Below are 26,192 nucleotides of genomic sequence, written 5' to 3' on the forward strand. Positions count from 1 at the left end.
TGTTTTTTTTGTACTTTTGTGATGATTTTTTGATGGAAATTTCTAATTAACCCTAAACACCCTAAATGAATGGTAGTGTAATTCACAAAAACACTACACACAAGCACAGACAAAAAGTACATGCCTATCATAACAAACACTGACAAAAATATTATTAAGAGACATATCTTCAAACATAAAAATCTAAAAATCTTTCTTATATGTTCTTATGGATATCAAATTTAAAAAAAGTCAGTGTTATTAAACTAAAGGTATTTACTTTAGGAACAACTCATAATAACAGGTTTATGTTCCTGATTATTTGCAACCACACACATAGGCACAGATACAGACACACACACAAACAAGACTACGGTAATAATCTCTTACTGACCGGCCCTGCAGATCCACTCCAGGTAGCCGGTCAGCTCCCGTTCAATCTGCTGCTGCCGCCGCAATTTCAAGAACTCCTGCCTCTTCTCTACACGCTCACGCTCCTTGGCAAACTCACTGTACACACACACACACACACACACACACACATCACCCACCACACAGATATGTGAGACGAGAGGCTTTAAGTGCCGAGTCCCTCAGGTTGTGCAGATTTTACCCTAACACTTGTTTGAGGTTGTTAAACCCTTCTTGAGGCCATGCGTTCTCTGACCCTCTGGCTGACCCCACCTCAGATCTCAGTTTGAGGCCTCGAAGTCTTTCCTGGTCTTCCATAGTGACCTTTCGCTTCAAACACCATCACAAAGAGTCCAGCCGCAGTGAAAGCTCCCAGCCCACTCCCCACACCCCACTGAGACACCACCCACACCACAACAGACCTTCAGATCTAAAACACAAAAACAGATAACACAGATCTAAAACAGATGTGGCGAGAGGTGGACAGCACTGAATCGCGGCGTACGAATGGTAAAAACATGGACAGAGCCCTAACATACAAGCTGTGAACCCTTCAGAGATGAAGCTCTCTTTGAACCTTTAGATTTCAGGTAGAACAAAGAGACCACGTGCCTATTCACTATTAAAATACGAGAAAGACAGCAGGCAATTGTTCAAACATCTCAGACGGTGAAACACTATTAACTTGTCAGGGCTTTACAAGCACTACAGAATGTAGAACCATGTAAACTGAATGTTAGTAAGAACAAATTCTTGAAAATGGGAAAAAAGTACTAAATTGTATGTCTGGGAATGCATAAATTGATGGTATGCAACATATGTGTCAACATAACCCTAACCTGTAAGATGGGACGTCGCAGGGCCATGAGGTTTCTGCACCTTTGTTTTGCGTAGAGATTCAACACCTCCGTTTTCCATATCTTTGTCAAATGGCAAGAGGTGTCAAATGCCTGCCACGGGTTTTTGTGATACCCCGCCCTGCCTTTGTCTGCCGCAGACGGGAGACACCGGGGGCAGAACAGGACAGAAACAACTAATTCTGATTGGTCTGTGACAACTTCCGGTGGGTAAAATGTATAAAGGATGTTCACGTGTGGTAGAGGGGGACTTTTTTTCTCAGCTTCCTTTCCATCGGAACTGGGCCTTCCAGTTCTCGAGTCTTCTCTCACCCCATTTTTCTCCTGGATCAGGTGATGTCTCTGAAGCTTGGTTCAGGCTTTTCTGTCCTTTTTCTATATTTTCCTCCTGTCTTTCATTTTGGTTTTCTCTGTAACATTGGTACCTTTTTTCATACAATATTTACATGTAACGGCAATAATAATCTACTGGTGTTAATACATTAGAAACTGCTCATCCTTTTAACCTCTATTGTGCCATGCCTCTTTCTGCCAGGAAACATCAAGTTGGAGCTGTTTGAATACAGTGACTTTGTGTGTAGAGAGAGAGAAGTTTTTACTCTATTCTCCACAGTTTTCCTTCCACTTCACAGTTGTGCACTAGTACAAGAGCTATGAATAGTTTTTCAAAGTAATGTATGGAGTCCAGTAGTGCCCAAAGTGACAGCGAACAAGCAGTGAAGTAGGTTTGGATCATATTTTTCGTGGTATTACTGCTTATTTGAAATTCCACTGTACTTATACCTTGTTCTGTCTCTCAAAATTACAATTTCACACTGATTACACAATTAATAAATAAAAAAACTGAAACAATTGTGTACAAAACTCAACTTAAAAGATAAAGGTTTTTGTATTTTTATATCATATAAATAGAACGATAGAAAGAAAATATCTTTGCACCATTATTCATTTCTATTGGTAGTGGCCAGAGATACAATGTTGGTGAAATTCCGTATGCAGCAGGAAACACATCTAAGCAGACAAAGCATCTGCTAATGGTAAAGCTACAGAATTGCAGGCCAAGAATTTATTTATTTATTTTTTTTTTATAAGAATTCTGTAATAACATTAAATTAATGTGAGACATGAATTCAGGCTACATTATTTTAGTTACTTACTTCAATGTACAGACAAAGACTGAACATAAGTGTTTCCCCTTTGGCCAAACATGCTTTCAAGTAGTATGTGTGTGTGTGTGTTAGAGAGAGAAAGACATTGTCATGCAGGCGTTGTACATAAATGTGGATGGCTTGTGATGTCACCAGCCTCACTGTCTCCCATCCCCCACCCAGACAGGAGGAGGGGTCAGCTCTGTTACTATGGCTCCCAAAGAGAGAGAGAGAGAGAGAGAACAAGAGAGACAGCACAAGGTAGAAAGAGAAAGTGGTTTAAAGAAAGAAAGGAGAGACACTCACCCCGAGAGGACACCCAAGACAAGGTTGAGCATGAAGAAGGAACCAATGATGATGAGAGGGATGAAATAGAGCCAGTTCCACATGTTTCCTGCTGCATCATTTGCCTGAGACACACATACACACACAAAAAACAACACATAAGGAGACAGACGCAGAAACAGTTTTAAAAAACTGAATGAAATTAAGAGAAGTCTACACACATATCAATGCATACTCCGGCAACTCCAGAACTGTCAGGATTTCCATAAAATTATAGGCAAACACATTGTGATAATTTTCAAATCAGTGAATTTGCAGCTTGAGTCTTAGATGATGAAACTTTCCGTGGAATCGAATAGGAACATGGGAAGGAACCCATCTATCCTAAATCAAGCACAACCTTAACATACAGAACATACATTTACATTTGTCACACAAAAAAATGTATGTTATATAGCATAAGGAATGATGGAAATATTTTATGGATGTTTTTTGTATTACAAACAAGATTACATAATTTCCTGATTAAAAAAAAAAAAGCAGGACATTAAATAGCATTATAGTGATATCCATATAATATAATTTGTGTTTGTAATAAACAACATTCAATGTCATTTAGATGCATGGTGGATTTGTGGTTAGTGATGTGGCTTTACACCTCCAAGGTTGTGAATTTGAATACTGACTCGGACCAGTATTGTAATTAATGATGCAATGCACATCCATAATATGCTAAATCTTTCATATACATGATAAATTTTATGATATAAATCCATTTCTAAAAAAGGTGATTTCTTGATTCTTGACTATATAAAAGTGCAAAACACAAATATGTAAGTTATTTCATTTTTCAAAAAAAAAAAAAAAAGTGTTGATTTCTCAACAAGAACAACTCTATAAACAAATGAACGGTCTCAAGCAGTATCAAGATGGAAAACTATATTGTGTTGCTGCTTTGGGGACAATAGGAAAACAGAGATGTAGAGACTTTTAAACATCTAACTGTCTATACATATAATGCCGTTCTTTAATGGAAATAAGTGAATTTTACAATTAACTGTTTATTTTGTTTATTTATGTTTATTATGTTTTACACAGCTACTAAAAACCACGAGTAAGCTGTTAAGTAAAGAGACCTACAATTTGGAAAGAGCACAGAAAACACAGTAAAGCTTCCTATGATATTCTTTTCCTTGAGTGCACCATAATACATAACACACTCATACAATCGTTATAATAAGACATTAGAAAAACTGTGAATTAACTCTCTTCAATTAAATATGCAAGATGCATGACTGTTGAACTGGAAAAGGGAAAAGGGAGTTTTTTTTTCCCTTTTGGTTCAGTTATTAATATACACTGAAGTTGTCGGCACTCTGTGGAACATCAGGAGCAAAATATCACTGTACAGACCAATGGCCAACCTCTGAGCTCACCAAGCAATTCATGCAAAAAATTATACATGTATTTTTAGTGGACGTACAGGCAAGGCTGCATCTACTTGTGTTTCAGAGGAAGAAGGCTTAGGATAAGCCCATAAGAGGAAACTGAGATGTGGCTGCCGACGGCCAAAAATAAAAGTGGTTTTCATGCTGGAAGCTGACCCTCATTGGAAATGCCAGGCTAATGCTGCTTCTCTACGGTTTCACTGCAAATGACCTCCCCACCAAGAGTCACAGCAAGAATTGCTCCTCAAAAGTTGACAGAATTTCAGATTTATTAGTCTTGCACCTTCCTCTCCCACACAGTCTCTGCTCTCCAATTCATCACTCTACCACTGGTGTCCCTAAGCTAGAAAAGTGTGGGAGTAATGAAGGCAGAAAAAGAGGAAACAAAAGGCGATTCACAGTCCTGTTTTAAAATGAGCACATCAGTTGTTAACTTGGCTGTCAAATCATCTGTCAATTCAAGGTTGGAATGACAATGAGCAGCAGCTCATGTGGGATTGGATCTAGACTATAGAACAGAAGGTATATAAACATGATATTTTCTAAAAAAAACTAAGATTCAAGTCAACAAATGTATTAAACTTGTAATGATTGTATTTTTTAATTCAGCTTTATTCATTATAAAAACTCTGAGGTATAATTTAGTAGTATTGAGTTTTTTATTAAAAAATGAAAAACATTTCCATTTTTCATTTCCATCAATTACACAAAAATGTATGTTATATAACATAAAATAATTTATGGGTGTTTTTTTTTTTATTATTAGAAACATGATTAAATAATTGCCTGGAAAGGTAGTGTTCTCACAGTGGAAATACAGACTTGACTTTAAAGAATGTAAATATTAAATGTACCTAATGTCCTGGGATTAAGTCTTAATCCACGTCAAAAACGAACAATTTAAACCCACAAAAATACAAGGCATAAAATATTTCAACATCTGGCAGAATGCTACTGAGAAGGTGCACATGGACACATTCTGAAGACATTTACAGGGGCATTATTGGGTGCAAGTTTTGAATTAATGGTGCTACATTAATGGTGCTTGGCCTCTTTCAATGATTTGAAGCAATCCAAGTCCAATTTTAGTCAGTTGACACCTTTACTAATAGGTGTTTTGAACCCACCTTTACTGGGCTCTCTCTTCCTGTTGTCCACAGGCATGCTCACTAGGTGAACTGATTGCACTAGGAACTGATTATGCTATAGGCATAAGAATGTGAGTAAATTCTGACGTGTGCGGTGAAACCCCGCCCTGTGCCCAATGTCCAGGGATGGGCTCCAAAAGCTGCTGGATGAATGCCTACTTCCAGAGTTGTCACTAATAGGATGAAAGGTGGAAATAATCATAAGGGTCCACAGCTGGACATATGCACATGAAAAATTATTAATAGGATGAAGGCTAAATGGCCCAAAGCAAAATTCTTTCAGTGAGGTCCAAGATTTTGAATATTGTGTTACAAGCTGCATCCATTACCCTTTTTATGTCAATATCTGCTTTATCACCACTTTAATTAACTACAACTTCATGAAAAATGATACCACAGAGGAAAAATACGGGAGATTATTAACTGCTTTCTCACCGATTCACCTCTCTCTCTCTCGCCCTCGCACTGTCTTCTCTCACTCACTCTGTCAGGCTATTTTTAAAAATGTTTAATGAGGAAAGTGATTGGGCTGACAGCACAGGACGCCACGGAGACAGGATCAAGGTTCACAGAATCCCAGTGACTCAGAGCTGCAACAAGGGGGACGGTTTACACTGGGTACTGAGTATATACCAACTCTCTCTCTCTCTCTCTCTCTCTCTCTCTCTCTCTCTCTCTCACACATATACACACACACACACACACACACACACACACACACACACAGTGGTCATACAAACACAGCTGTCCACAGTCTTCTATTACATGCTGATTTATTCTCATGTAATTTCTCTGAAATCAACAATATATCCCCTTCACTGCAAAAAAAAACATGGGCAAATGCAGGTAAAATGTGGACACGAAACATACTATACTCCACAGATTCTTAATGTGGCACAGCCTTTCGGTTCTGTGATCTGAACCTGTGTTTCTCAAAAGTGACAGGTTTCCAGGCACTGCCGACTTCACTGCAACTTTAATTTGTCTGTGACGAATGACTGTTTCTTTTGACTCTGAAACACAGACAACTGCAGCCAATTGTGTTCCAGACAACAGAGGGGTATTATGCCCCCCCCCAGGCGACTTGGATTTCTAGGTGATTTCGGCTGATATTTTCTGATTACAGAAGCAGACGTATATTATCCCAGTTGAAAGAGAAGCCCTTTATTCTTCCACCAATAAAAGAGACAGATTGCTGTGTACTGCAGAAACTCAATGTGACGATTTTATGAGAATTCTGTCATTTTCATAAATACACAACTGTCAACATGTCTGTTCATTGATCAGATAAAAATGTAAACATCTGGCTGAGGTAAATTAAATCCAGCTAAAAGCTTTTCATTAATTATCTTTTTTTCTGGTTATGTGTGTAGTGGTTAAAATCACTTTTAACTTCATTGTAATCACCAAGATGTTTGAATATAAAGGTGCACAGAAATTAGAAAGTAATTAATGACTTCAGGTTACAGATTAAAATATCAAATATGTGTTGGCTGCTAATATGCATGTAGATGCTTTATATGATATAATTACTATGTTGATGATAGGCAGTAAAGTGTAGCAAGCAAACTTGATGATGGAAATTGAATTAATATTTAGGTTTCGTTTAAAAGTCACGAAGTTCAAAAACACAGATGATTGTTATATGCTACAAAGAAATGAGGGAGAAGATTAATTCAAAGCTAGTGAAAACAAATTCACGATCCTGGTGTAATTCTGGACTATGATGTGAATTTTACTTTTTTTTTTGCCTCTGAGGAAGCTAAAATCAAACTCATTTGATCAGCGCACGATGCTGAAAAGATATTTCATATTTACTATTCATATATTACCGAATATGAAAAAATTCAGAAACCCAAACATTTATCATCTGTTGCATGAACTTCACTGGCTCTTTGCATCTTTCTTTTAATTTCCCACAAGGCATTAAATGGACTACAAACACATTACTGACTTTGTAACCAGATATATTAATATTTGGGCAGTGGTGGCCTAGCGGTTAAGGAAGCGGCCCCATAATCAGAAGGTTTCCGGTTCGAATCCCGATCCGCCAAGGTGCCACTGAGGTGCCACTGAGCAAAGCACCGTCCCCACACACTGCTCCCCGGGCGCCTTTGATGGCTGCCCACTGCTCACTCAGGGTGATGGGTTAAATGCAGAAGACAAATTTCACTGTGTGCACCATGTGCTGTGCTGCTGTGTATCACATGTGACAATCACTTCACTTTAAATTTTTAAAATAAAAAAAAACATTGTTATAACATTTCATATTATTGTGACTATGTTCCAGTGTAGCACTTTGATCATGCATGAGCTATAGATCAATAAAGATGCATCTTCTTCTTCTGGATGACTGAATCCATCCAATCAACTCTACAAGGAAAAAAATAAGGTGTATGCAATGCGTTTTGAACACTGACTAATCCTGCACCACAGTATCCACTTCGATGTGATTTGGCCGCTTCATTGTCTGAAGAAAGCATAGGAGACACACCTGACATTTGTTTGGTTAACACGTTCGGTTCCGCAAACAATTCATATGCCTCCCTCCCTCCCTCCCTCCCTCCCTCCCCCACCCACAGACACCCATCCACACATAGAAGCACGGCAAACAAAAGCACAAATGAGCAAACCCAGGAAATCTGGAGCCGCACAAGGCAAACCTGATTAAAGAGACAAGCTGAGCCAACACTAAGACTTATATCCGCCGGGCAAAAACATGCGTCACAACAGATAGGGAGTATTTTTGATTTATGCCTTGATTAGCTAATGCAGAAACTAATCTTGAGGAAGTGGCTTGAGTAAAACCAAAGAATTTTCCCACTCGTACATGCATTTATTTTAGCCTCAGGCTTGCTTTGGGAGAGTGTGTATGAATGAAAATGGTGTTTGGACTCTTCTAACCCTACAGAGGTGGGACAGATGTGTAAACCCATGAAAGCAGCAGAATACTTCATGTGCATCTGCTCCTTTTAAATGTGCCATGAGATGGGTGTCAGGCTGTTGGTCATCTTGCTGAATGAATTAAAAAAGGTGCCTAATAATTTCATTCCACGGGCAGGCAAACGAGCGCAGCTTTCCAAAGAAAGTTGAAGGACACTCACATGGTAGAGGATCTCAACCCAGCCTTCCATGGTAATGCACTGGAACACGGTGAGGATGGCAAACAGGATGTTGTCGAAGTTGGTGATACCAAAGTTTGGTCCTCTCCAGTAGCCCTTACAGACTGTGCCATTGTCACACAAACGCGCTGGCAGTTCAGATCCACATGGGTAATCAGCAACACGCTCATCTGCAAAGAAAGAGAATGCACATAAAACACACACACACACAACAATTTGTTGAGTCTCAACTAAAATCTGACCACTTTCATTATGGACTGACATGGAAGTAACCTCTTACACAGAACAGTATCTTGTTTTGTCTTTGAGAGCCCAGTAATTGGCAGACCTCTCTCTCTCTCACTCACACACACACACACACACACACACACACATGCATGCAGGCCTGTAGAAATTAACTTTCCCAACCTTCCAGACCAGAAGGCTTTCTGTTGTATCCCAATGCCTGTTAAATGTACTGCCAAATTAAAGACACTAACTGTAGAAAGTAAACAACAATGTACAGATGCACACTGACAAATGTGAACACACAGACTCATAGACACATAGTTATAGCAGGTTGTCAATGCCCATCACATTTTCTGATTCCAAAATGTCCTTGAAATGTGGCTGTGATATCTCTGCTGAGATTTAAATGATGGCTGAACTGAGTTTGATTGGATGTGAATGGTCACCCAGCACGGCACATAACAGCTATCATTAGAGAACAGTTACAAACCATGCATCCAGAAGAAAAATGTCAAATAATAGCATTTCAATTGAACGATTCCTGCTTTCTGTCATTTTGTCTCTGTTCTCAACCATCCATCAACCTCCAATATGCAAAATGTGTGATAAGTTGTGAGCAATTTTTTCCAATATAAATCTTTAGCATCTTCCTGACACAGCTTTACTTGCCTGGGAAGTTTGCATATTTTCTAAATAGTTAGTAATTGTTTTGAATGCTTACGTCATTTTTTTAAAAGAAATTTTTTTAAAAAGCAAGAATTGCATCATATAGATCATTTCATTATCCAAATCCAGCCTCAGGTGGTTGGTGACGTGTTCATGTTGAACACAGACACTGAACCACTGACGCCACAGACTCACCGGTGTCGCTGGCGAAGCAGGTGGTGTGAAACCTGCCCATGTAGAACTCCACACCAATGATGGCAAACATCACGATTGCAAAGAACAGCAGCAGCCCAATTTGCAGGAGGGGCACCATGGCTTTCATGATGGACTTCAGCACAACCTGGAGGCCTGCAGGAGAATGGTAGATGTTTTGAGGTCAGAATTATTTCAGGTACCACTTGATAAGCATACCGCTGACCTAGAGAGCAGTTGAAACTTTGGATTTACGACGTTAGTTATCCTGGATTCCGGATTTAGGACCAAGATCAGGTTTGTAGTTTAGGTTTAGGGGGTAGAGGTAGGGTTAGCAAGAAGTTTAGCGTCTTTAGGGTAGAGGCATTAGGATTCAAGGAAGGAAATTGTTGTGCTTATTGGTAACATGGTTATGGTCATTACATCTGGGCTAAGATCCACTTACTTGGAATTCCTGAGACAAGCTTCAGTGGCCTCAACACACGAACAGCCCGCAGGGTCCTCAAGTCAAAGTCTGACCCAACTGTGGCCAATATACTGAAAACACACACATATACACACACATCGTCATTTAGAATTAAGGTATTTTCGTCAAGGCCTGTTACACATGACGTGTGTATAGCTGCCTATATCTGCACTCACACAGAGACTTACATGAACTTCATTTGTCTGGTGTCTAGTGGGTTCTACAAGCTGATTCTGCTCCAGGAACCAACTGCACCGCTCTCAGGTGTTTGTTCAGCGAGCCGCTCAAATGGTGCTAAATAATGCAGCATTGATTTCCACAAATTCTCCAGGTCAAGAATCAGCACACATAACTTAAAGCACATGGCACAGCCAGTGCATGCTGTGAATTTTTATTCACCCCCCCCCCTCAACAAACAACTAAACTATACTTAATAGTGAATAGATAATTGTTGGAGTGCTATTTTACATATTTCAGAAGCTTCTAGGTTCTGAAAGTCCTGACAAAGAGATAAGTATATTTATATTCCTTAGAGCAGTGCAGTGTCTATGTGACATTTGTGTCAAGCAACAGACAGGAAATGTGCAAATGATACCATCAGCAGCAGGCATGCAGCTCATATTCACCTACTGACACCTGTTGTCACTCAGACACACACACACAAACACAGTCTCTCTCTCTCTCTCTCTATAACAATATTTAACTATGGCTGGTTCTATTGGAGAAACGTGAGAGATTGTATAGTGTACAATTTAAAACAAACAAAAAAAACTTGTGATACATTAACTCCAAAGGAGAAGAAGGGAGATAGTCTCTTCACTCATGTTCCCAGAAAGGATGTGATCAGCGTACATAATCAACCACCGAACAGTAACAAGTAGAAACAAAAATGCAAATTGTCTCTGGCAAATACACATTTGAGTTGAGGCCCTATACAAAAATGAACAGAGCCTCATTCATGACAATTATGTTATTAATAATTAATTATTAATTAATTATGTTATTAATAATAATTAATAAGACCCCCACTTTTATGCACTTCAACATGCACATACAGTATTTAACATTATTGTATATGAATAAAATTATCATTTTTGTCTTGTGTGATTTACCATAAAGCTCAAACATGCATGTGCTCAACAGTTTTGTTTTTATACACTTTTAAACACTATTGTTATAACACTCGAAAGGGTCAAAGGTTAAATTACAATTTATCACTTGTGTCTGGTTTAATGCCAGAGTCCATGTTCCCTGTTGGATCTCTAGATTGAACAAAAGGTTAACACCAGTACTATGACTACTATCATGGCTTTTTTTTTTTTTTTTTTTACAGTGGTAGTGTGGTACAGTTATTTGGTTGTTTATATACTCTATATACTCCATGGACCCATTTATTAATATATTAATGTATCATTTTTTTTATTTTACTATTTAACAAAAGTTAGTGTCCATAGACATGCACAGTAACAGTAACATTCGCACATCTGTACTGCGATCTGGGATTAAATTGATGTACTGACTGACTGGTAGTAGCCTAGTGGGTAACACACTCGCCAATGAACCAGAAGACCTGGGTTCGAATCCCGCTTACTACCATTGTGTCCCTGAGCAAGACACTTAACCCTAAATTGCTCCAGGGAGACTGTCCCTGTAACTACTGATTGTAAGTCGCTCTGGATAAGGGCGTCTGATAAATGCCGTAAATGTAAATGTAAATTAAGTTTAAGAGAATGTCTCACCGGAGGGAGCTTACCGAAAACCTCACACAAACCTATACCTGAACACACATGGTGAAGACTTGTCATGGTGGTGTGGCTTGGCAGGAAGAATTGGATGAATTCGCACAACTTTCTTGAAACAGGGGTTTTACTTTTACAAAAAGCACGAGATACAGGACAAGGTAGAAGTACATAAAAATCTAAAATGTGTACCTTTGTGTAAAGGTACACACAATCAGTAAATTGAGACCACAGCATTAACAAACAGAAACACCGGATCGGCATACGGAGTGGCTCAACAAAACAAAAATCAAAGAGCACCATCCCCACACACTGCTCCCCAGATGCCTTTCATGGCTGCCTACTGCTCACCAAGGGTGATGGTTAAAAGCAGAGGACACATTTCGTTGTGTCACTGTGTGCTGTGCTGCAGTTTTTCACAATGACAATCATTTCACTTTCACATCTACTCCACCTCATCTGCCCTGAGCACACCTCCAGCTCCTTCTACCTAATGACCTGACATGCCATGGTGTGAATGTGTCTTTAGTAGTGTTCCCTGCAGGAGAATGTGATAATATAGAGAAAGGGAGACCCATTGGGCTGAAAAGACAGAACAGAATAGGATGAGTGTGAAACAAAAAACGGTTACAAAGATGTGAGTGTGTGATACCCAGGCATCCTTAGCACACATTGAGGAATGATTTTTGTCATGTTTTCTGAGGCCTGTGAAAAAAGCAGGGTTAAAGACAGCTCTCAGCAGGAAGTCTGCAGCCTGTGGGTTCAGCTGTGGATGGAGCCCAAATCTCTGGCGAGTCTCCTCTTCTGTCAATTAAAACATCACCCTGTGGCACAGTGTGGTGTCTTCTCTCTCTCGCTCTCTCTCTCCCTCCCTCTCTCATTTGAAAGCAAAAGCCAGATTCATTAATGCGCCCACTAATGTGTCCTTGGTTGATCTCTTTCTAATTGCAGAGAAAATTAGGAGAATTAGAAAATAAATAAATACAAATAACAAAAAGTACTTATTTTTTCTCTCTTGCCTCAAATAACTTTGGATGAGTCACTTCCAGCTATTATCATTTGAGGCAATTTATAGATTACAAAAAATTGACAATAATAACCAAATGATTATTTCCCCAACATCCTCTTTGTGACACAAATTCACAAATTATCCCTTTTCAGAAACCCACACCCACCAGAACTGACCCGAATGAGAGGAAGGCTATTATTACAGGGTTTGAGTTGGAATAACAGGAAGGATGAACGCAGAAAAATATTTTTTCAAATTCAAATCAAATTCAAATTGTATTTGTCACATACACAGTCATACACGGTATGATGTGCAGTGAAATGTTTTTTGCGACTACTACAGACCACAGTATTGCAAATGTTGCAAGTATACAATGAACCAATATGCAAATATTGCAAACATAACCAAATATTACACTTTTACATCTTTAACATAAAATATGTGTAACTGGTAGGGTGAAAGTGTGCAAATGAGTTACAGACAATGTTTAAAGAAAATAGAAAAAGAGCCATAAAAAAAAAAAGAGCAGTAAAGTAAAAAGCGCAGAGTGATTTTGTGCAAAGTGATTTTGTGCAAAGTGATTTTGTGCAAAGTGATTTTGTGCAAAGAGTCCGGAGTGATTGGAGGTGAAAGTGAAAGTGCTGGAGTTCTATGTATTGTTGTTGTTGAACTTTTTTGGTCAAGTAAGAGATTCCCAATCAGCTGACAGCAGAGAGACCATTCATCTATCATCTCTTCCATAAGACTCCAGAATGGAGGTTGGCACAGGCTTTATTTACTACTTTAATCAGAATAAAAAATGCATTCAGCTTGGACAAATTCCCAACATGCTTTTACTGAGAACAAAACAAACATTACTCAGTGCATATTAACCTGCTTTTTGAATGATTGATCAAGTAAATGGTGCCATTAAACATGCTTTTTACTTAAGTAAATAGGGACAAACAGGGACATATGTCTGTGCAGAAATGAAAGTTTATAAAATATTGATACACTGATCAATGATCAGCATATTGTCAAACATTTTTAATGACGTCATTAGCCAATGTTTAGCATAACCTGCATAAAATGTTTGTTCCTGATATTATGATTATTATAAAAGGTAACATTTAAAAGCAACATACATTCGGAGATGCACCTGCAACTTCCCTTTGCAAATGTGATTTTTTTTTGCAAATTATCTACGGATAATTATTAAAAGCCAACTGAAAAAAACTGATTAAAAAAACATAGATTGCTCATTTTGTTATACAGCATTCTGTTCAGTGTGTGGGTTGGATGTAACTTTTTAAAAAAATATGTACTTATATGAGTAGGTTTACAACACCATACTATTACTGTTACGTCCTTTAGGCCATAGAATGTTTGGGGTGCTCTGTGTTTGTGCGTGTTTCCCTTTTAGGCTGTCTACTGGGCGGAGATTTGGATTATGGTTCCGCCCACCAATTCCCTCGTCAACTACCAGCCAATCAACGCACAGGCCCAGGGACCATTTAAGGACCATTCCAACCACCAATCGATGCTCATTGTTGTGGAGCCGGAGGAGGAGGAGGAGGAGGAGGAAGAGGAGGAAGAGGAAGAGGAAGCGGAAGCGAGAGAGAATAAGAGGAGAGTTTGGAGTTTGAGAAGCCTTTGTTGTGTGTTAGTGATTAGTGTGGTTAGTTATGGCTTTGTTGTGTATTTGTATAGTCTCTCCTTTCATTGTGTGTTGTCCTCCGCTGGATTGTTGTGATGTTTTTGTATATAGGCACTTTAGGTTTGGTTGGTTGTTCACTACTCACTGTAAATAAAAGGACAATATTTCACTTGGGCCTGGCATCCCAACCCCTAGACGGCGACGTGACAATTACTTTTACTTGAATACATTTGTGAATAAGAAACTCGACACTTACTTTGCTACATTTATTACATACATTAGATATGCAGTCACGATGGCTGGACATGGCGAGGCAGAAGGATGCATACGCACAGAACAAGTGTTTAATACATGGTAGACAGGACAAGGGAACATGACCCGACGGCGAACAGACACGAACAAGGCTGCTTCATACACAGGTGAACATGATTATCCACCCAATAATCACCTTTCCGAGATTCATAGTTCTAAAAGCAGGCAAGAACATTTCTTATATGGCCCATAATCACATACAATGTGTCTTAATAGACCCTACATTTACATTTACAGCATGTGTCAGACGCCCTTATTCAGAGCGACTTACAATCAGTAGTTACAGGGACAGTCCCCCCCGGGAGCAATTTAGTGGGTAAAGTGGGTAACACACTTGCCTGTGAACCAGAAGACCCAGGTTCAAATCCCACTTACTAACATTGCGTCCCTGAGTAAGACACCAGGGGGGGACTGTCCCTGTAACTACTGATTGTAAGTCGCTCTGGATAAGGGCGTCTGATAAATACTGTAAATGTAAATGTAAACTTACAATCAGCAGTGACAGGGACTGTCCTCCCCTGGAGCAACTTAGGGTTAAGTGTCTTGCTTAGGAACACAACGGTAGTAAGCGGAATTTGAACCATGGTCTTCTGGTTCATAGGCGAGTGTGTTACCCACTAGGCCACTACCAGTCAAAAACTCTGGAGACCCTCTGGTTCATTTTGTGCTAAGTCGTCTTGTTTGCTGTTCATTGCTAGGGAGTAGGATTCATCTGGTGGTCTTTTTACTGGAGTCTGCCAGTAGCACTTGATTCACTACCTCGGAGAGAGCAAACAGAAGCAGTGGCAGAGGGTGGCATTGTACACCTGGTACAGAAATATGTGGTTATACTGGTAACATTTGTGCAACAGTGGCCCGGTACCCTGACTAGGACAGCATAACTAAGGTGAATTTAACACTGTCTGTGCTTGACAGGGTGACTGCATGATAAAGTAGACTTAATAGTTGACAATGTGTCTGGGATTTTAACTGAAGGCCAGAGTGAACAGATGTGTTTTCAGTTTAGATTTAAACACTGAGACTTTGAGTCCTGGACACTGACCGGTAAGCCGTTCCAAAACTGCGGAGCTCTATATGAGAAGGTTCTGCTCCCAGCTGTGAACTTCTGTACTTTGGGTACCAGTAGTGACACTGCACCCTTTGAATGCAGGGGGTGTGGCAGATTGTAAATAACTAAAAGTTATTTTAGACCATTTAAAGCTTTATAGATCAAAAGTAGGATTTTGTAGTCAATCCTAAATTTGATGGGTAGCCAATGATTATAAGACCAGGGGGATGTGGTCGAATGCCCTACTTCTAGTTAGAACTCTGGCTGCAGCATTTTGAACTAGCTGAAGTTTACTCAGGCACCTACTAGAACACCCAGACATTAGTGTGTTGCAGTAATCTAACACTGATGAGATATAGGTGTGGACCATCTTTTCTGCATCGTGCATTGACATGATGTTTCTTATCTTTGCGATATTTATGGAGAAAGAATGCTATCCTATTGATATTATCTACATGTGAATCAAATGAGAGACCTGCACTTGGTCAGATAGAAAGGCTATCCAGAGTATCCAGCTTACGTCTGGCTACTTGAGGCCCAAGTCCAAGAGCTTCTGTCTTATCAGGGTTTAACAGAAGAAAATTGGTAAGCATGAACTGTCTAATATCCTTCAGACAATTCAGACTAAACTGTGGAACACAAACTCTACTTTACTATGTGAAGAAGAATCACCATTGATGTCCACAAACTTATACGGATCAGTCAGATATGACCTGAACCATACAAGGGCTATTCCCTTAATCCCAACAACATTCTCTAACCTGTCAATGAGAATAGTGTGATCAATAGTCTCAAACTCTGCCCTCAGATCAAGCAGGACAAGCAGTGAGATGCGTCCCTGAACAGAGGCCAACAGCAGGTCTTTAACCACTTTAACCAGTGCTGTCTCAGTCCTATGATGAGGTCTAAATCCCGATTGATATACTTCATGAATGTTGTTGCTGTCTAGGTACGCGCTTAGCTGCTGGGCTACGAGTTTTTCCAAAATTTTTGATCTAAACAGAAGGTTGGATATCGGTCTATAATTTGAAAGCTGACTGCGATCAAGATTGTTTTTTAATCAGGGGTCTAATGACTGCTACCTTGAACGAACTTGGTACATGGCCAGTGCTAAGCCACAAATTAATATAGGATTTATAACATCGGGTGCTACTTGGAAACTTGTAGTAAGCAGATTTGACGATGAGATTAGTTTAATTAATTCAGGCTCTTAAAAATGGTTGAAGCATTCCAATCGATGGTCTGCTATTTGAAGATTATTTTCCTTAGTAATGTTGATGGAGTAATTTGTTATTCAAATAACTCCATCATTCGAATAAATTCATTCGTAATTTATTTGATACTATGATATTGAGTGATAGTATCCATGTGTGTCTTATTCCTGGTTAGTTTGGCTACAGAATTGGAATTTTTTTTGTTCTTGTCTATTAAAGAAGAGAGATACATTGATTGAGCCGTGCTAAGAGCCTACCTATAGTTAATTACTTCAGCTATCACTTTATCTGTCACAGAACAACCTTCTGGATCCTAACCAGTCTGGCTTCAGAACAGCTCATTCTACTGAGACGGCCCTTCTGGCTGTTACCACGCAGCTACATGCGGCCAGATTGGCAAAACTGTCATTGGTTCTTATTCTCCTCGACCTCTCTGCAGCATTTGACACAGTTAACCACAAGACTCTCTTGCCAATCTTGAACAAGCTTGGAATTCAGGGCTCAGCATGGCAGTGGTTTGCCTCCTACCTTGATGAGTGATCTTACCAAGTGACTTGGAAAGGATCCACCTCTACCTCACGTAGACTCTCCACTGGTGTCCCTCAAGGCTCGGTGCTAGGTCCTCTCCTTTTCTCCCTCTACACAAGATCACTTGAGTCATTTCCTCACATGGATTATCCTACCACTGCTATGGCAACGACACACAACTCCTCTTTTCTTTTCCTTCCTCAAATCTACATGCTGCTTCCAAAATCTCTGCATGTCTAACAGACATCTAATCTTGGATGGCAGCCCATCATCTCTAGCTCAATCCCACCAAAACTGATCTAACATTCATTCAAGCAGATTCTTCACCACATCAGGATCTTGCTATTTACCTAGACAACTCGCAGCTCTCTCCTTCTGCAACAGCCCGCAACCTTGGAGTAACAATAGACATCCAACTCTCCTTCTCGACTCACATCAGCAATCATTCCCGCTCATGTAGATTCCTTCTCTACAATATCAGACGACTCCGCCCTTATCTGTCAACACAGGCCACCCAAATACTGGTTCAGTCCTAAGTAATCTCATGACTGGACTACTGTCCAGTCCCTTCTAGCTGGTCTACCTCTATGTAACATCCGACCTCTACAACTCATACAAAATGCAGCAGCACGACTAATCTTCAACCTTCCCAAATTCTCCCACACCACCCCTCTGCTACGTTCCCTCCACTGGCTCCCAGTACCTGCACACATCAGATTCAAAATACTGATGCTGGCCTACAAAGCCAAACATGGAGTAGCACCATCCTACCTCACAGCCCTTATTACACCTCGCACTGCACCTCATATACTCCGAGCCTCCAGTACTGGTCCCCCCATTACTAAAGGTAAAAGGAAGACATTCATCTAGACTCTTCTCTGTCTTGGCCCCTCGGTGGTGGAATGAACTTCCCCTTGAGGTCAGAACAGCTCAGTCACTGAGTATTTTCAAACGGCAGCTAAAGACCTTCCTCTTTAGAGAATATTTAGATTAACTTGTAAACTTCTTATTGTCTAACTTGTGTACAGAATCTACAACAAGAGTGAATAAAAAGATTGTATTCCGGGTCCTAATGAACCGGAATTGATCACTTCATCGGTGGTAACTTGAAAGCACATATAATACACATTATATTTGCTGTATCTAAAAAGACAATAAGAAGTGCCTGTGTTTTAGTTGAGAAATCTTTTTGAGAATGTTGGTAAAAGTATGCAGAACACAGCTATTAAGATAATTGAAAACCCCCAGCTCCAGGATTTTTGGGTGCCATAATTGGATCTATTTCAACTTTGTCTGTGTGAGAAAATGCACATGTTCATTAAACCAGCAGTTAACGCTGTTTAATGCCACAGCATGGAACTCTAAATGTGATGAAAAGGGTTCAATGTTAGCAGATTGTGGGTAATGTTGTACCAGCTGGGGTCTTGTAGCGCCACGTAGAACGAAACAAAGATGAAAAGTTCTTCTGATTGCGCGCACCAGGACAGCAGTTGGACACATGCACTGACACAGAAACATCATCACACGCCACAGTATCTTTAGCTTACAGTACATAGAAACAGGAGTCACATGAAATGACCCCTTGAAGCCACTCAGCAGGGACCCCGGCTCATTTCATATGTGTCTCATGAGCCAGAGAGACGGCTACTTGTGCGTCTGTTTCTGTGATTCCTCAGTAAAGGGTCCTTTGCTGTTGACTCATGATTGTGCAACAACACCAGTCTTTACAGAAAACTGTTATCGCACACAAACACACATGCAAAAACAATACTCCTCACACACATACACATGATCTTTCTGCCTCACTCTCGCTCCCATTGTCAGAATATGCCTGTCAGTATATGACTCCACCAGTGAATTAATTCACTCAGTTCTGCCAACAGACTACCAAAAACCATATAATTTGCATCAATCACTATACAATAACTATACAATAAAATAAAATGAAAAAGGGCATGTTAAAAAGTCTTTCTGACCCTCCCTCCTCCTTATTTCTAGCAGATACAGAGCTGAAAGACTTCATTATCCTTAGCCCGCAGCTGCTAAGCAGTAACGGCAAACCTGCCAGGAACCTGCAGCTGCATACAGGTGACAGTCACACCAGCAAAGCTTAGTGGCACAATACACTAAACCACATGCTGGCTACCATCCGGATACCACAGCTGACCACTGACATGTCACTGCATTGTTTGCATAACAGCCATTTAAGAACCAACAACACCTGACACCAACCTAGCTATAGCACTAGTGTAATGAGTATTATATCATATTTAACCTTAAATATTGCATTGGAATTAGTGACTGTTAATTGTATCCTGATTAAATCTACAGTTACCACAATCCATACCTTTTAATGTGATAAAGATATCAGATATTCACAGATTTTGTTCTGCTCCCAGACTGTGTGTGTGTGTGTGTGTATATAAAATCCATTACTGCCAATTTTTATGCAACAGAAAAAGCAGACAGTAAACTGAAAATACATGAAATTGTAATGAAACGGCATAATTTTAGGTAAGGCAGCGGGTGTGACTTCCTGTGTGTGTACACAGTACACAGCGCAGCGTCTTTGCACTGTGGCTTTGTGTACATTGAGTGCATCAGTGCATGTGTGTTGGTAGTACTACTGACATGTGAGCTGTACTGGCAACAGCTCCCTAATCGTCGCCATAGAAACTGGGAGGCAACATAACGATGACTTCACTGGAATTACTGGAGCACAGCAGAGGGGGAAGGAAGGAGGGCGAGGGAGGGAGAGGAAAAGGCAGAGGGATAAATATGAGTGACTGATTGGCAGATGAAGAGGTGAATGTAACACATATTTGTTTTTACAGTGAAAAATAGACAATTCCAGTCCTGTCACATCACATTTCTCCTTTTCTCTCTCTCACTCACTCATACACACAGACACACACACACACACATGCTTTTTATGGCTGGGAAGGACAAAATGGCGTGAAATAACTAATAAATCTACTATTGACTAAATGTCAATATTGGTGCAAGGTGATAGAACACTGGTTGGGGTCGTAATTATTCCCAGAACAGATAAACAGAACAGAGAGAGACAGAGAGAGAAACAACCTGACTTTATATAACACTGTTATGCCCAAATGTGGAGTGTCATACAGTGATATGGACACAGGGAGTTCACAGGCCATGAATTGCATAAAGAAGGAGTTTTATAAGAAAGACAGCCAGATACATATGTCTAAGAGGGAAAAGATATGACGATAGAAAGAACATAATGTCTGTTCCTTCCTGTTTCTGTCCTTCTCTTGACATTTTTTTATCTCCATTCAGGCTCTGACGAGAGAAGACAGCATTAAGGCCATCAGCAGTCATTATCTGCTTGTCCCTCCCCCACAAATAGATGTTTCTTCATCTAGGCATTATGGATCCACGAAGACTGTGCTACCAGTCTATCACCATAGTGACTCAAGGGTGCAGTCCAAAAAAAGAACGTTTCAGTCACAGAATTACCACTTTTATTATGACACTGTATTCATTGGGTTTTCATATCTACAAGGCAAATACTGTACAGGTATAACGGAAAGATTCAAAATAAAGACTACATCATGTAAAATTTTCAAATTCAACATACATTTGTCAGTCAAATCCGTCCAGCCAGCCAATGGATAGATGGATTTGATTGACAAAGCTGTTTTGGAACATAAGCACATTCTTCCATACAAAATGCACACATTCTAAAAGGATTGCAAACTTCAACAAACACTGTGCATATGTGTCAAGTGTGTGTAACACAGAAACAACATCCTATCTAGCATATTAGTGTGAGGCCGCTGACATAAAGAGACCACTGACTCATAAGGTAGGTAGAGGTACGCTTCTCTTCTCTTGACAATGAACCTCTTTTTGGATGTGAAAATGAACTGTAGTAAATAAATAAATGGATATCTAGTATAAAGTGTACTCATATCTATATATCTATATAATAAGAGACACTTTTCAGGTGTGTTATAAGCAATGTTGCTAGTACGGTCTAGCAACCCAACATTTTCGGAAATTTCAGGTTTCCTGACAAGTCCTGAACCCACAGCCCTGTTATTTACACAAGTGCATGAACACAGCAGACCCTGTGATATAAATACCAATCACACAAGGAGCGCGTATTGGCTAAAATGTGACCCTCTCCCAGCAGGCCTAGCAACCGCAAATGTCACAGGTCCTTTAGACCTCACTTCACTTCCTTCCATTCTCTTTAATTCTCCATCCCATTCTCTCAATCTCCTCCTCTTGCTGTGGGCTTCTCTTATCGTCCTCCCTACTGAGCACCCAGTGTTTGGTGAGAGATGTAAGACTCTCCCGTCTGTGTCTGCACGCTGGGTGGAGTCTTTGCCCGCTGCTTTGCACCAAATTGTTTCTGACTGCTGTCAGAACGCTGATGACTAATTTCTCACACCGACCACAGCAGGAGGGTCTAATGGGGGTGAATGCAAACCCAAGACGGCGGCTTGTGTTGCCTCTCAGCGTGACACAACGAGGCGCCCACTACCAAGAAGCCTCAGTGTTATTTAACCCTCCTTTCATACTGCAGGTCAATTTCCTCGTTTATGGACCTGAACGTATCTATAAAGTCTCAACACGCTGACACTGGAAAGTCTGTAACGACCTGCACTCGAAGGTTTATTGAGAATTTTTAGAATACTGCATGTTAAACCATGTAAATGTATTAAATGTCCATTTTCTCAACATGATTAGTTAAGTTCATATAAATTTGGGCAGTGAAGCAATAGTTTGGATGTTAAAACAGAATCATACAAAAATTGTGTTTATTGCTGCAGAAGCTCAGCTTTGCATTGAGGTCCAGGCAGCAGTGCTTCGCTGCTGTTCTTAAAGATGACAAAATTAAGCTGAGTGTCTCCGACTCCAGTGGCAACACCCAGTTTAAGCATTTCAGCAAGATTTGACACAGGGATTTTACAGTGAAATCCCTCAGCAGGGAGCAGGGCAGGATGTAGGATGAGAACCAAGGCACGGAAAAATGGCTTCATATGGAAGCTGCTTTCATTTGTGTAGAGAAAAGGTTCTTTTTCATTTTACAGACCACAGGAAATCCCACACCTTTCTTGTTCTGTTCAGAGGTTAAAAGATGCCAGTGCATGATTTTAATTGTGTAATGAACTCACGGACCTGTGCACGTAAAAAAAAAAAAAAGTGGCGGGAGGAAACACACAACCTGACGGGTCACTGCCTCCCTGTCTGCTTCTGCGCTGAGTTTTTAATCAGCGCCTGAGGTTACGAGCATACAGAATGTCATATTCCCTCTCTCTCTCACACACACACACACACACACACACAGCTTTATGGCACCCCAGGGCAATAGAGTCTATACAGTCTACTGTATGGACTAATAGCAAAGAGACCATCTGGCAGGAAACAAGTGACGAAGGAAAGGGTGGCTGATTGGTGGGGGGTGGCGCACACGGGCGTTTACTCTGCTTTACCTCAGGTGATAAACTCATCTGTTCTCTAACCCTCACACACTCTCGCATGGCCAGTACAAAAGGCACAGCTGTTCATTCTTCCTGCGTAGTATATGTGTGTACGTGTGATTCAGAGAGACAGGAAAAAAATTAATAACTACAGACGGGGAAAGATGGCCGGCAGACAGACAGACAGACTGTGTGAATTAGATTTTTGAGGCAGTGTCCCTGTGTGTTTTTTACTTTAACTCCCAAACCACACAACAATCTCCACAAAGTTCCACAGAGGCTTGAGAGGCTAGAATTGAGAGACATACACAAACACACACAGCATGCTCAGAAAAAAAGTATTTACGAGTTTCAGTAGGACGTATCTGGTCAGGTGAAAATAGAGGCACCAGAATCATCGTCATCCAAGCTCCACAACTCTGCATTATTCCACGGTTAGTTATGACCTTGGATTTTAATTGGCTGTATGAACTCATGGGAATTAAATCACAATAATGCACTTGAGGAACGTAGAATACTAGGGTGCTTTTCTACGATTGCTAAAAGTAATGCCTCTATTCATTTTAGAGCATAAACCAGCTAAAAGCGGCTTCACCCTAAATTTCTTTTCCTGCCCAAACCACCTCTACCCACACCCAAAATCTGAATGTACAGTACAGGCCAAAAGTTTGGATATACCTTCTCATTCAATGTGTTTTCTTTGTTTTCATGACCATTTACATTGGTAGATTCTCACTGAAGGCATCAAAACTATGAATGAACACATGTGGAGTTATGTACTTAACAAAAAGTGGAGACCTGACCTCCACAGTCACCGGACCTGAACCCAGTCGAGATGGTTTGGGGTGAGCTGGACCGCAGAGTGAAGGCAAAGGGGCCAACAAGTGCTAAACACCTCTGGGAACTCCTTCAAGACTGTTGGAAAAGCATTTCAGGTGACAACCTCTGGAAACTCATCGAGCAAAGCAGTAATCAGAGCAAAGGGTGGCCAAATGGTCGTGAAAATAAAGAAAGCACATTGAATGAGAAGGTGTGTCCAAACTTTTGGCCTATACTGTATATTCAGAAAATTCTGAAAAATTTTCTGAATACGGTTTCAAGAAATAATTGATTCAGTTTTCTAACCTCATATATGCCAGTCAACACTGAACTCTATTACAGAGATGCTATAGAGGGTCATGCTGCAGCTGGTCTCTGTGCTGCTGTAAGAGCAGCAGTTCTCCTGTCAGACGTCCCCTGTCAGATTTGTCTTCTGGCCACCGGCTTGGAGTTCCACAGCCAGGTATCTGCTCAGTATTCACTCAGGTGAGTCAGACAGGAGAGGAAACAACAGGACACAGGAGGCGGGTGCAGCAATAGAATGTGCACACATATCCATTCACACATAAATATGCACACATAAATGCACATCTGGGTATGAAGACCTCTTTAAAGCGTAAGCATAGTCTTAGCCCAAATTTAACACCAATGTTTTTTTTTCTTTTTTGACAATTGACAAATCCATTTAACAAATGCAGTCAAAGAGTGAAGTGTACACTTGCACGTACGCACACAAACGTACATATAAGATGTCTGCACTTCTCTTCTACTTGGACCATTTTGCACAGCACAAGTTTCCCATCCCAAAGCAAAAACTATTTGTCCTAACCCCTTTCTCTCTGTGTTTCATTGATTAAGCCTGGGGCTGTGGCTCAGTCTCTAATTATTGCCTCATAATGTCTCATGGGCTGAGATTAAAGGTCCTTCTGACCCCAGAGGAGGAGCAGGTTTTAAAGCTTTTATTAAAACAAACAGATCAACTTCCATTAGCTGTCTGACTTGCATTAGCCATCTAGGAGACCGACAGAAGAACAGAGCAGGAGAACACATACATTGAAGGCTGACAGGGGGTTCTCAAGGGGAGACACTACATGTCTGCTGGATCTTCTGGGTTTGGGCTTGGCCCCTTCATCCAAATTGAAACTTTATCATGCATAATACTGTGATATTGTAGACAATGGCATGCATCAAACATTTCTCAGGGCTCAAAGTAACCAATGGTCTTACTGAATGGGGTCCAGTTGCAGAATGCATGTCCCAAATCTAGTGGGAATTCTATTAATGAGCACATTTGATGTGATGATTGGTGGGTCGATTGGATTATTTCCACACATAAAAGTCATTTTATGAACGAATAAATGTATACCTGAGCAATGCAGATTTTTTGACTGACTGACTTTTTTTTGCATTTTTTGAATTATAACGTGGATGATTTAAGCCTAGTAGACAGTTGAATCACAGTTCTGGGACCAAACAGGAAATCAAAAGGCCAGCAGTGGGCGGCAAGAAGATTATGAAGATGAGGGTCGTTGTGGCGACAGAGCTGTAGCTCTGGGTCAGCTCAGGACAAGATTGGGTTGGGGGCTTGTTGTCTAGGCAACAAATGGCAACAGTCACCCAGGCAACATAGCTCCACCCCTTCAAAAAGCTTCAGCGAGCAACAGAGCGATAACCCTGGGTCACATGATCAGCTGGCAGGACTGCTTTTACTGTCTGTTTCAATAATGTTGCCATTCATTTTCCAGGCTTCAGATATATTATTGTCTCCACCTCTTGCATGTGCCATTCTCATTATCATTGGCACTGCATTTTCTCCACTTTTCATTTCTATGAACACCAACCCTGGGCAGTGCCCATCCATCCATCTTCCCATAGTGGAACCACTTGCCCTTCTATTAAAGAAAAAGAATATAAACATGGCACATTGGGGGGGAAAATATGGAGATGTGAGGAAGACCCTCACCCAAACACAGAATCTCCACAGCGATGTCAACACTCATCATTTCAAATGCTCTGTGGAAACTTCAGAGAGCCTTAAGCCTAGAAACTACAGCTCAGGGTGTTTAAGCAATGTTCATCAGAAGCTACAGCCCAGACTGTTTAATGTCTCTCTCTCTCATATATATATATATATATATATATATTTTATTTTTTTGCTTTTATATCGGTCTTAGTGGTCCCCTAATACTGTATCTGAAGACTCTTACGGAAACACAGTCTTGGTGCAGAATTACAGCCACATTTATTCAGTCCCACAGTGAGATTACCCCAGGACACACCGGTGTCTGTAGCTTGTAGCTGGTTTTTAAAAAAATACATTTGTGCTCATTTTTACATCCAATCACTGAACAACAGCATTGCTTCACACGTTTGGAATCCATGGCGGTCAGTAGCGAGAATGTTTTAGTGGAGGGGTGGGAATTTCTCTGGGTGGAAAAAGCATAAGAAAGGGAGGTGACATCATAAGGGGATAAATTCCAG

General features: G+C 40.4%; 1 protein-coding gene across 25 annotated transcripts in view; it reads right to left on the reverse strand.

The window, feature by feature from the left end:
• Nucleotides 1–26,192, reverse strand: part of cacna1bb (calcium channel, voltage-dependent, N type, alpha 1B subunit, b) — a 74,251-nt gene that overhangs the window by 42,728 nt on the left and 5,331 nt on the right. For all 25 annotated transcript variants that reach the window (XR_003749154.1, XR_003749153.1, XM_028972759.1 and 22 more), the window contains 5 exons: nucleotides 9,930–10,021; nucleotides 9,488–9,640; nucleotides 8,381–8,568; nucleotides 2,702–2,805; nucleotides 374–489 (listed from right to left, as the gene is read on the reverse strand). Coding sequence is in view for 23 of the 25 variants with exons in the window: in XM_028972759.1 (XP_028828592.1) it covers nucleotides 374–489; nucleotides 2,702–2,805; nucleotides 8,381–8,568; nucleotides 9,488–9,640; nucleotides 9,930–10,021 (653 nt within the window). In the remaining 2 variants the exon portion in view is untranslated. The remainder of the gene's footprint in view (nucleotides 1–373; nucleotides 490–2,701; nucleotides 2,806–8,380; nucleotides 8,569–9,487; nucleotides 9,641–9,929; nucleotides 10,022–26,192) is intronic.

This window comes from Denticeps clupeoides, chromosome 3 (assembly GCF_900700375.1).
Source record: "Denticeps clupeoides chromosome 3, fDenClu1.1, whole genome shotgun sequence".
Taxonomy (NCBI): domain Eukaryota; kingdom Metazoa; phylum Chordata; class Actinopteri; order Clupeiformes; family Denticipitidae; genus Denticeps; species Denticeps clupeoides.